Source organism: Paramormyrops kingsleyae, chromosome 17 (assembly GCF_048594095.1).
Source record: "Paramormyrops kingsleyae isolate MSU_618 chromosome 17, PKINGS_0.4, whole genome shotgun sequence".
NCBI classification, from domain to species: Eukaryota; Metazoa; Chordata; class Actinopteri; order Osteoglossiformes; family Mormyridae; genus Paramormyrops; species Paramormyrops kingsleyae.
Window position 1 is genome coordinate 19,708,142 of NC_132813.1, and position 12,892 is coordinate 19,721,033.

The 12,892-nt window shown below is 45.3% G+C and overlaps 1 protein-coding gene across 1 annotated transcript in view; it reads right to left on the bottom strand.

The window, feature by feature from the left end:
- The window catches only part of LOC111851377 (uncharacterized), a 29,870-nt gene that overhangs the window by 14,248 nt on the left and 2,730 nt on the right, over positions 1-12,892 (bottom strand). The window contains exons 2-7 of the mRNA XM_023826254.2: positions 6,436-6,558; positions 4,451-4,532; positions 3,815-3,900; positions 3,632-3,716; positions 2,310-2,396; positions 1,746-1,883 (exon numbers count right to left, since the gene is read on the bottom strand). Of these exons, the coding sequence (XP_023682022.2) occupies positions 1,746-1,883; positions 2,310-2,396; positions 3,632-3,716; positions 3,815-3,900; positions 4,451-4,532; positions 6,436-6,512 (555 nt within the window). The 5' untranslated portion in view covers positions 6,513-6,558. The remainder of the gene's footprint in view (positions 1-1,745; positions 1,884-2,309; positions 2,397-3,631; positions 3,717-3,814; positions 3,901-4,450; positions 4,533-6,435; positions 6,559-12,892) is intronic.

Here is a 12,892-nt window from a genome sequence, read left to right on the forward strand (position 1 = left end):
CGTTCAGGAACAATGATGCACAGGAATGTCCACAAAACCCCCATTACTGCAAGATATCATTACAGTTTAATTATAAACCTCTAGCCCATTATAGTGCAGGCAGAAATCCCCTTCTATGTGTACAGACAACAAATATGAAGTTTCAGCTTCCCCAGCAAATAAACACCAGAGGCACACAGCTCAGTTTCTTTCAACCAGAGTCCAAAATACACTCATCCCGTTAAACATCCAGTTAGCCGATGACTCACTGGATAAAAGCACTAAATGATAAATGTTCCGCATCAAGTATTACACAACGTCCACAGAGCATCAACAATTCAATTTTTTGATGCTGAAAAGCTTCTGCATACACTGGTAAACGTGGATAAACACTAGTTCCTAGTACAGTAAGATAATAATCAACTTTTTATTTATTGTTGTTATAAGTATGTAACTATGGGAGGTACTGCAGTTCACATTCTCTCTGAATGCAGAGAAAATTCTTGGTTCTCAGTCTGTGTATCTCATTTGCTCAGACAATGTGACTGAGGGACAGATTTTGCAGGACACAGGAATTTCTCAGGAGTGGTGTGCCTCCTGGTGGTTGTATGTGGAAATTTCTGCACCTACAAGTGTGTGTGTGTGGGTTTGCACAGATCACATTTCGGAAACCAAAATATCAGTGTGTGTGGCAAAACCTGAAACTTATTTCAAGTCCCAATTTGCATAACCTCAATTTTATAAAAATATGTGAATGCAGTCAAAAAAGTAAGAATGTGAGAAGTCTTGTATTTCGTTTGGTTACTTGAGGTTAAGGTCAGCCCTGGGTCGGGATTAAAGATGTAACATGACTTCTTAGCTGCCCAGCAGCCTGTCACGGTTAATGGTTTTCTCTCCTTGGTCCTCTCTCACTGGGTCCCCACCACGGCTCACCGTCAGCACCCCACAAACACTGCCGTTTTGGACATTCTCTGACCTTGTTGTCTAGCAATATTGATTTAGCCCGTGTCACTCAGATCTTCACCCTGCCAATTTCTCCTGCATTCAACATGTCGCCTATGACAGCTTCCTGTCTAATACATCCCAGACCTTGACATGCACCTCCTCTTTTTTACTACATAATCAATATTATTCGTTTCACATAGGGATGTCATGTTTTGGCTCATTGGTGTGCATATGTGTGTGTGTGTGTGTCTGTGTGAGTGTGTCTGTCTGTGTCTGAGTGTATCTGTGTGTCTGTGTGAGTGTGCGTGTGTGTGACTGTGTGCATCTGTGTGTGTGTCTGTGTGCGTGTGTCTGTGTGAGTGTGTCTGTCTGTGTCTGTATGCATCTGTGTGTCTGTGTGTGTGTGCGTGTGTGTCTGTGTACATGTATGTGTGTGTCTTTGCGTGTCTGTGTGTCTGTATGTGTGTCTGTGTATGTGTGTGTTATATCAGATAGACTGTGATCTGATCACTAGAAATATAAATAATTTTAAGATCTCAGTGCTAACTAACACAAAAGAAATATCACATTTTTAACCTTGATACACTTGCTTTTATTTCTTTGTTAACTGAACGATAAATTTAAAGCCTTTTTTGATAAGTAGAGAAGGTGTGTTTGACGCATCTGAGAAGTTTTGGCCACATTATTTCATGTCTGTTTGAAGTGTTTTAACATTCCTGAAATGAATCCCAATGTTTTCTAGACAACACAGACTTCTGTCGGCTATCTTCCTGCCTGCAGCACGCCAGTGACGGAGATACCTGTGCAGGGCAGTTCCGTACCTCAGGTTTGTCCTTCAGGCTGTCCAATCGGGGCAGCTCTGGGAGCTGAGAGAAGTGGCGGTCAAAGATGCAGAGGTGCAGGTGTTTGTCAAGGACACGGAAGTCCTCGTAAGTACGCCTCACGACCCAGCTGTTACCCTGGAGAATGAGGGAGCCAAGTCAGAGAGCAGATGAAGGGGAGAGGCTGAGCAAGTCAGGGAGCACGAGTCAGACTAAGTGCATGCCAGAGGCTGAGCAAGTCAGGGAGCAAAAGTCTGAGCAGATGAAGGCAAGAAGCTGAGCTGGCCAGCGAGCATGAGTCAGAGCAAGTGCCGACGAGAGACTGAGCAAGTCAGCGAGCACGAGTCAAGATGACAAGAAAGCGGAGAGCAGAGAGTCAGAGTCAAAACTGTGATGGTTTGTGTTGTTTCTGTGACCTGCCGTTTGCTGTGAAGCATAAATCCTCAAACGGTCAGCTAAATCTACATCTCATCCTACATCAGGGCTCAGCTCAAAATGCAGAGGGCAGAGATCGGGCCGAGAGGGAGTGGATGGAGGCGAGGTGAGGCACGGAGTCGGCCCTACCTGGCAACCGATGTGGACTAGGTGCAGCAGCTCCTGCGACTCGAAGCCGTTCCGTACCATCTCCTTCTGCTCATCTGCCAGAGCCAGCTGTAGGCGGAGGGAGGGAATAAGTGAGAAGGACAGCAAGAGAAAAGGTGTGAGAGAATGGGACAGAGGCAGAGCGTGTGGGCGGGAGAGAGAGGTGTTCAGGTAGAGAGATGTGTTCAAATAGAGAGAGGTGTTCAGGTGCATGCCTACTATGAATAATAGAAGGATGCTAACTCAACCCTGCGCTCCAGGGCCCACAGCTATATGAGGACAACAGTCTTCGGGAGGTAACTCTCTGCTGTCTGGTACACTCCGCAAAAACATTTATCACTGTCTCTGCTCTTTTTTCACTGCCTGTGGTTAAAAGCCTCAGAGTAAATTGGAGAATATAAATATTTCTATCACACCTCACGCATGAGTAAAAGAGTTACTCCAAACTCAGGCCTCTCCTGTCTTTATTTTTTTTGGTAGTTGCCCCCAAAGTTCTATCCACATTCTACAAAGAAACACTTTCCCATAATCCCATGCCATTACTGCCCCGTTGCCAGGCAGCGGGAGAAGCTGTGCACGCACCTCCTACGACTGCTCTTCAGCCACACAGCAGGCGTACACATTCTCCCCCCACGCACATACACTTCAGAAGGGGCCGCGCTGACACTGATCCATGTGACGACACACTGCCCACGGGCTGTGATTGCTGGTCTCCCTTCATCACCAGTGTATGGTGACAGATCTGTCTGTGCCTCAGCCGCCTTCACAACTGGTCTCGCAGAGCAACCAGACTGTGTTATGGAAGGCTATACCCACATACAGGCAAGCATAACAGACTATACTCATATTTTAAAGTATAACAGAATAAATTTATACCCAGGGAATTATAGCAGAGTACTGTATTTCCAAAATAAGAAGAGCATAGTGGAGTATATTCATACTGAGGGCTGTACTGGAGTATACAGTCATACTATACTATGTACTATGTAAGAACTAAAAATATGGTATAGTGCAGGAAGGGGATACTGTACGTACTTTCCATTCTGTTTTCCAATAGAAGCCACCTTTCAGTAGCAGAACTGATCCATTAATTACAGTCAGAAACACAAAGGGCCCATATCTGATGTCATTATTCATCTCCAGGGGTGTCACAGCTGTAGCACCTGCCCCTCTGTCTACTCAGCCGTTCAGTGCTTTGCAGACATGGGTATTTTAAAATCAGTCCCAAATACAATAGGAGGCCGATGAACTAAGGTCAGTAAGGGTAGACATGCTCACATTGGTCATGCAGGTATGATCTTTACCTGTACAGTGCCAAACTCAACATTGTCATAGTGGAAATGGGCACATTCTGCCAGTTTTGGAAAGTGGCCCTTGGTGATAGATAGCCTGAAAAAAACAAGACCCCAAATTAGCATTCTTCAGTAGTCAAGAATCACTCAAAGACCAGCAAGACCCCGACAGTCAAGGCAGCTGGAATCACTGACTTTCTCACGGTCTTGACTTTCATGCTGGCTGTGCTGACGCCGGATCGAATGAGAGGCTCGTTGGTCAAATCTTCAGATCCGCGTGCCTGTGCATGTAGATTCAGACAATACCAATCAATCCACAGATCCGCATGCCTAGGCATGGAGATTCAGGCAATACCAATCAATCCACGGATAGTACCAGGCAAGCATTCAGCATCAAATTGATCCATAGATCCTCTGTCGCCAGCTATCCAGCAAAACTGCAAGTGCGGGAAGCAAATCAAACAGCCAAAGACCAGTGACACTTTTACCTGTTAGAGATGATGGATAAAACTCCCAATTCTCACAGAATAAAATTGAGAATCACTGATATAACAACTCATACTTGTGCAGTAGTAGAATGAGTCTGGGAGGTTTGAGGGAAAAAAAATACCTGCGTATAGCTCAATAAACATCTGACCAAAAATCCAGAGGACGGTAAACATAATGAAGCTGAACACTGGGGGTGTAGAAATTAAACTTCTGTAGTCTGACACCCCCTGAGAAAGTTCCAATGTATGGTCTTGTGCAACAGACTCCTTATAACTGACTGTAATCACAGTCAGCTCATCATCGCCACCTACTGGCCATAGCAAGTACCTGCAGAGAACCTACCATGGCACTGATTGTGTCCTCCCAGTCAGATCTCTCCCCGGGGTGGATGATCTTGGAATTTTTTGGTGCCGTGGAATCCTCCCTGGGGGACAAACACGTCAGTGAAGATAACATAAAGTCTCCATCTGTGTGCATCTCTAATTATTCTGGGATTATGGGGGCGGTGCTCCCAGACCATGGCAGGGGAACGGGAGTTCTACCCACTATTTCACATCCACTGTAGAAGCTTCCAACGCAAACACTATCAGTGATGCCTCACATTACCCTACACCTTCACACATATCTCTGATGGTATTTTTGTATCCCTGACATTAAACTCCTCAGGATGTGACATCCGTATTCAGCGGGACACGGGAACAGGAAGCAGGTAGAGCAGGATGCTGTTGGTGTGAAGCTTCTGGATCAGAAACATGACAAGCTGTTATGTGAAGGGTCAGGGGACTCAATGAATGACCTGTCAGGGTTAAGGCTTGACCAGCCACAGCCTGACTTGGGCGTCTTCACCATGTGCAGACACCTTCCGACTGTCTTACTTTGAAGAAACAATCACCTTTTGAATAACAACTGAAACTGATATAGCAATGCTCTTCCTGACAGTAACGTGCAGTTATATACAAATGGTTCGGCTCAAATCAGTCAACAATGCCTTCAACAAACGCCCGAATGATAGCAATCGAAGAGGCGAATTATGCAACAAGCCCAGCAAAATCCATATTCAGTATTTCCCTTCAAAGGCATGATGGAAAACCAGTACTCATCCTTTTGCAGTTTCCATGACAATTTGCACTCAGCAGACAAGTCATCTCGCAACAACACTGCAACAGCTTAAACCGAAAAAAATCCCTCTGAGCGCAACTGACGCCTTGCGACCCTTGGGCTGTGTTGGTGGAGTTGTTGGAAGAGGAATCAGCGTTAGCACTGCCCACGCTCTGCGGGGCATTTGCACAGCGCTCGCACATTACTAAATGCAACCAAGCCATTTCATTTCACAGGCAATTGTCAGCCTTAAATCTGACATGTTGAACAGGAAGCTTCCAGAACATTTGTCCCCAGTGGGACTATTAGACTACTTGAACAAATGCAATTACTCTGAGGAACAATGCTAACATCGCACAAATCAAACATTCATGTAACACCAAGGCCTTGTTGGGACAGAAAATGAACAGTTATCCCTCATGTGACTGGAAACAGAAGTGTTCATTGCATACCGAGATCTGAAGATCATTCTAACGTGGTCATAAAGAACAGGTCATGCTAACGAGGTCAAGGACAGACCATGCTATCGATGCTAATGATGCTAATGACGACGTGAAAGACAGATCTGCCAGCAGAAGTATGGACAACAGTCAATATCGACAATATTTCACTGGTGCATCCACAAATCCAGATCTCAGACACACTGCAGCATAACCAAGCACCTGAGTAAGCATATGCAACATCACACATTTCCCTGAATTTGTAGCTAAACCACAGATTTGTCCACAGATAAACTTTAGTCTTCTCTTTCATGCAGGTTTCATGCTCTGGTGTGGCTACCATGGTAATGGTGTATAGAATTTGTAGGCAGTCAGAAGCCTTGAAAACACTAGGAAACTACTATGGCCTAGAGCTAAGGAAAGCTAACACTGAACCTGGCGGAGGTAACTCAGACCCAGAATCCACCTCAAAAGGCTTACAGTCACTAGAGCTTATTTTGCTGCATCCATGCACAGGTACAGTATCCTGCTTCCCAGAAGGAGTAATCAAACAAGGAGCCAGAGCAACATGGTCCCTGTTCAAAAAACATACTTCTGTGTCATAGGGACATTTTCTGCCATGTTCTCTACAGGCAATTAAGCTGGTCCTTATCTCCACCAGCCAGGTGAGTGCCCTCACTCATTAGTAAGCTACCTATGGGACTGGGTGACACTGCCTAGTTATCGGGGTGTCCTGCCTAATATGTGACCGTTTGGAGGGGTACTCTACCCAGTGAGGGACTCTCTTACCTTTTAGGGGTATGGTGGCTCCCTGAGGCACCCATTGATCCCAGTGGTGATGTCACATTCTCACTGGCTACCTCCATTGCTGGGCAGCAGAAGGTGGGGGGGCTGGATTCGGAGATCAGGTTCCTGCAGGGAGACAGAACAGCCATTAACTAGTTCAGTCTCCTACCGTGGGCATATATTTTATATTTTAATTGCTTAGGAGACACATTAACCCAGTGACTAACATAGACTAAGAGAAGCAATTAAGGTTCTCTAGAGGTCAACAGGACAGCAGCAATTCTCTGACTGAAAAAAATTATGAGGAGCCCAACTCTTTCTCCCATTATGTCATCCCCTCTTCCAGGTCATTTATCTACTGCCCTCTTCATCATGACCACAACCCTGTTACTGCCTCACTACCGAAAATCAAAGAATGCATTCCTCATTTTTCCAAACAGAACTTCAACCAACAGCCCAAGAGCAAATTCAAGCAGCATGCTGACTAAAGAACAACTCTCGACTGAAGAAGAAAGAAGTCATAAGAAACTTCAATTTGACCTATAAAGAAGTCAGCAGAATACCAATATTGGTTGTAAATGGACTGATAAGGAAGGAGAAACACTGTGTGCTGCTGCACTTACATAAGTACATCGCGTTAAATGTCATTAATGATATACTTTCTACTGAAAGCTGCTTGTCAAGATAACCAGTCTTGGTTTAGTTAATTACTCACTGGGAAAATTCAAATAGCCTTGTCATGGGTGCTTGTCCAATCAGGGGTGGAGCCTGAGGGAAGCCACGCCCCTGGTAAACTGATTTATAGCTGTTTTTGCTGTCTGAGTGTTAGTGATTCCGGGAAGGCTACGGTAATCCCAGGGAATCTTACTCAGCAAAGTGCGTCTGAGGAGCGATCAGCGTTGTGGCAGGTGATGGGATGATTAAAATACTAACCCAATGAAGCAGGCAGGCCGAAGTGAGCAGCTGTGCTGTGCTTCACATATCAAACACCCTGGAATGTCACACTTCGGACAGAAGGCACAGAAGACCAACAGCCATTTAAGAAGTGGATACAGCTTCAGTAACGGAGAACCCCCTCGTATTTCAGAAGCACCAACAGCAGCTTCAGCAGAAGGGAAGCTGACCCCACATTTCAGAAAAGTGGCCAATGGTCCTGAGCAGGGATGCCCAGAGAAGACCCGACCAACTCCCCGGGACACATGTGGCCTCGACGTTTCCCTCTGAGGAACCGCACCCCTGAAGTCCCTTTGCACGCTCGACAAATACTCCATAAGCAGGATGCCTGAGAATGAGAGTGAGACAGATGCCCTCTGCAAGCTCCCAGAAGCTTCTGTCACCAGCCCTACTTGCAGGGAGAGGCTCCAGGCAGAATCTGCTTCCCTGCGGACCTCTGCAGCACTCTGTGTTCCATCGTCTACTCCACGGCCGGGCTGCTGCATCCTACTCTGAAGTTGGAATTCCACTGGGACTATACACTTATAACAACTAAACCTTTGTATAAAACTGACCTTTTTCATTACACTGTCCCACATACTAAATTTGTTCGGACTAAGGTGACTGTGGACGGACTGTGTTCAAGCCCTACGGTTTTCAGAAAGACTCAAGGTCACTCGAGGGTCCATCCAGGTTGTTAATTAGCATTAAAGTTTAACCCAACCTTTTTCTAAACCCTGCTACAGGACAGAGAGGGCTTGATGTTGGCAAGGTCAGAACCAGAGTTTAAAACATAAAATGTATTTTGTATATACCTCCGTTGAGCGATACTATTTTGTCAAAAGATCAGAAGGTAAGATTAAACTAAAGGTGAAAATCAGGCCTTGTTTACAGATTGTGATGCCTTTCAGAGGATTCATCTGTCTCAGCTCTACTTCCTTTCCCCTGCGTCTCGTTCTTGTGCCTTGGAGCCCGAACTGAGTGGGCCTTTATTAAGCGGTACAGAATTCATACGGCGAGATCGTTTTTGTCACACTGGAGCATGTCAGCCTAGCAGTGACAAAATACAAAAGTCGTAACGAAAAACTGGAGCACTATCTGATTAAGCCATTGATGAGGAAGGTTGCAGTGACCATTAGATTATGAAATGCCCCGTTAGAGCACGGATACTTAGGGTCCCACAACAGTATAGAAGCCTCAGATTCGACCAAGCAGACTAAGACAGAGAATCCTAGAGCAGCGAATAAAGCCTGAATCAGTCACATCCTGTTCTACTCTCCCTCCCTCCCTCAGATGCACGGGATGGGAAGGGAACTGGGCGTGAGGCTGTAGGGACCCCCGAGTATTGGAAGGTACCTGTCGACTGCAGAAGTCGATTAATGTGACAATGACAGGGCATAGCAATGAGACACGAGGCCTAGTCATTTCTGGGTGCGCTAGGCGAAATTGTGACCATTTAAGACTGTGTTCGACCTGCTCCCTTGAAAGGAAGTGACCCCAATACGCAGAGCAGCACTCGCACACTGAGCAGTTTATAGCAGCAGCCAGCCGAAGTAGGGCAGAGCCCACAGGAGCGAGCCGAGTCGCGATCAGGGAGGTGCCGCCGCATGGTGAGCACGCACATGTACCGGGACTGGGCTGCTTCACGTACGGGCTGCTTCACGTACGGGCTGCTTCACGTACAGGGTGCTTCCCCACATACGGGCTGCTTCACATACGGGCTGCTTCACATGCGGGCTGCTTCACATGCGGGCTGCTTCCCCACATCCCGGCCAGGGTGTTCCCTGCCTCATGCCCCGCACTGCCTGGGATGGACTCCAGGCTCACCAAGACCCCGTAATGGATATGAATTTGGATGATGGATGGATGGATGGATGGATCGGGGTTCTTCCATACCCTAACTTCACTTAAATGGATTTGTCACCATGCAGAAGTTCCACAGCACCTCTGACTTTAGATGGACCCCATCTTTGCCCTGAATCCCATCCCGGTTCATTTTGAGCAGAACTGATTGTTCTGACTGCTGTGTGGGCATGGAAGCCTGGAGAATAGAGAGTACTAACAATCTGCCTGAGAAGCTTGTATTATTTGCCTACAGAAAAGCAGAAAGGGTACCGTCAGGTTGCCATAGCTACAAGGCTAAGACCTCAAAAAATACAACACATCTCAACCTATTTTTTTATGTTTTCTTTTTTATGAGGTAAACCAAACATTGCATTAGCTGCATTCATGTATGTATGGCAGATTATTTAGGGCTTTGTGGGGAGTAGCTGTATGTAACAGGTGCTTCTTGTAAGAGCATTTTGGGGAAGTCATACCACAAAAGCTGCAGGGTAAATACACTTTGTGGTGGTGCTGCTGACCCTCATGGTACTTTGTGTTCTCCAATGTTCCTCTGTGTTTCTTAGTCCTTTGCTCTGAAACTGCCGCCTTTTTCAACCAGCAGACATATTCCACCTGTTTCCATGGCAACGTTTTGGCTGAGAGTTCCCTCCACATACACACACCATGCATGGACTGCATATGTAAAAAAAAGAAAGAAAATGTTTTCATATGAAAAATTTGGCAATGAGTTCCAGGTAAACCTGAAAAATGTTTGGACAGGGATCACTGAGCTGAGCTCAGGAAACTGCTTCCACAGCCTCATCCATCCAGGGCATTAATTTAGTTAAATATCAGCTGCCTTAATGGAGTATTGGAGTCACCTCTTTTAGTGTGAATTAGTTAAAGCTGATAAGCACCCAGTAGTAACCTTGTACCTACTAATATATGATGACGCTGTTCAAGCTTAATTTAACAAGAACAATGGCAATAGCTGCAAAGTATCTTTGTTTTAGGGATAAACTGAGCATTAATCCAGTTAGCGGAATCTGAGATTAAGTCAGGATAAACCTCTGCTCATTCAGTGTTGAAGATATTAGGTGATACATACCTAAAATTGGAACATATACACACAACCTGGTCAATTAGTGTTTTGCTGAAATATTGCAGCAAGCAGGTCTGACATGTAACCGTGTCATGAAAGGGAAACTGAATATGACAAGAACCAACATGCAGAGCTACAGAAGCTCTCCCCTCCTCACTGTCTGAATGGGTGGGTCCATCCTCATGGTCGGGGTGGCTGTGGGATTGTGGTCCTATTTACAAAGCCCAAACAGCATCCATAGGTCTTTTTGTTCAAACCACATCATGCTATAGGAGAGGAAACAGATTCTCTGCTACAACCACAAGCAGCCTCCAGAAGGACTTCTGAGCAAGGAGCCACGGGAGCAAGGTGATGTGAAACACCTAGGTATAACTCAGAAGGCGATAAGTGGAGATAACCACAACCACAAATCACAAAGGAGGAAAAAGAGCTGAAAGTCCCTTAGAGATGAAAGTGCAGAAACGTCGTGGAGTTCCCATCACGTATTTCTCAGACTCACCTGCCTATCCTGCTTACAGATGTCTTGAAATATAATTAAAATTGTGAGTGCAGAACTAAAACTGACTTCTGCCAGGGAAGAAAATGTGCTGAACAGCCAAAGTATTTAATTACTGCTAACGAACCTCAGGAGTGTTTACTTGTGGATGTGTCTTCGTGTAATGACGAAGGATTGGCCGTGTGGTGTTCATCCCAAACGTACCCATGAGATGTGACAATATGGCAGGTAAAGTCACGGCAGCCAATTGATCACTGAGATTTCACCCAGTAAGGTCGGGCTAACCTATTGGACTCAATGTGGGAGGAGTGACTGCAACATTAACTTTCTCACTGCAGGCAACGTCAAACACTGAAAGGGAGCTCCAGTCATGCACATGCAATTAAAATAGCTAATTAAATAGGTCTAAACTCTTTTAACAATTTTCAGAAATAAACTCAAATGAGGCCAGGCATGCAACATTTTTAGTACCACCACTCTGTCCTACTTTGTATCTCTGCCAACCTGAAACGTTATCCTTGATTATAAAACAGCATTTATCTATTCAGAGGCCAACAATTAGGTAAAATTCTTCCATATTGCTGTCTTATATTCAGAATTTGGAAGGTCTGGCTCAATAGCGCAAGATATTAATCAACTGATAGAATTCAAAGAGATGAATATTTCAGGAATAAATCTACAGCACATCCTATTCATTCCAAGAATTCATTCTGCACCATGATTTATTTGCAAACCTCTGGCATTTTCTACCGCTTTCATTCTGCCTACCACTCAGGTACACGTGTGTCACAAGGACTCCAAGTAAAAGAGTAACAGTCCTCATTCTGTGAGATCATAAATATAGACAGAGGACACTCCAAGCATGGAGTCCAACCAAAGCTCCAGGCTCGAGCTAATCCACTTGCAGAGGGAAAATTAGACCCAAAAGACCAAATCAAACCAGCACAAATCAAAGGTAGTCACCACTGAGTGCTGCAATAGAGATTACAATACTGACAGCTTAGATGCTATCATGTTAAATAGTTGTCCTAGTCATTATTTCTAATTACTTGCCTCCTGTAAATTATCAGGTGGGGAACATCCTCATTTTCTCCTTGGGGGGCACGATTTTCTCCCACACCATGTTATCAGCAGTGGAATTACTACTTCAGAAGTAGCAATCTGATTGAGCAAACTGATGATCAGCTGAAGTCGCATCAACGTCTGCCAACACTAGAGGGTGAAGTCATACATCAGCATGACCAGGTGGACACGCCAGCTCTCTCAGTCTGGCTCCCAGAGCTGGATCATCACACCTTGATTGACTGCTGTCCCCTAAATCACTGTCTTCCTTAATACTTTTAAAATAGTTGATACCACTGTATCTCTTATTCAAATACTCTGTAGAAACTATTTTTTTCCAGGAGTACAATATATATTACGGAAGTACTTATATAAAGGAGTCTACGGATGGTCTTTAGTTTTTTCCAGTAATAGTTTATTGTTATATAACTTCCTTCTGCCCCTCTGGCCAGTCGACAACATGGAAGATGTGCAACCAGAGCCAAAGAGCTTGAGATGCACAGAACACAGTGCATGTTCGAGGAGAGCTGAACAAGGGAAATTTGAGAGTGGTGCAGTCAAGAGGCAACAACCCCGTCCTCCTTCATCAGCACCATGACCAGCGCTAACCCCAACCCAAGGCCACTACAAATCTGTCATAATCAAAACCCTGTGCAAGAGAAGCAGCATCCTGAATTTGTCCCAAAAACTGAAGTTACGTGTGATTGGTTCATTCACAGACACATGACCCAGTAAGCACAGGCTATGACCCAACAGATCCCTAGTGCATCCAGCACCTCCAGCCCTATTTCTGCTGTGCTCACGAAAACATTTCAGGAACAAGTTGTTAGTGAGATCACACTTCTTGGTCACACATCATGAATGCACTAAAATAATATCTGAATTTATTCAGGAACAGAATTCTTCTTTGCAGAAATGTGTCATATGGAGGTGGTACGATGGCTTACTGGGTAGTGATGTAGCCTCGCGCCTTTAGGGTTGTGGGTTTGATTCCTGCCCCTGGCGCGCTGTGTGTGTGTGCATGTCCTCCCAGTGTTCGCGTG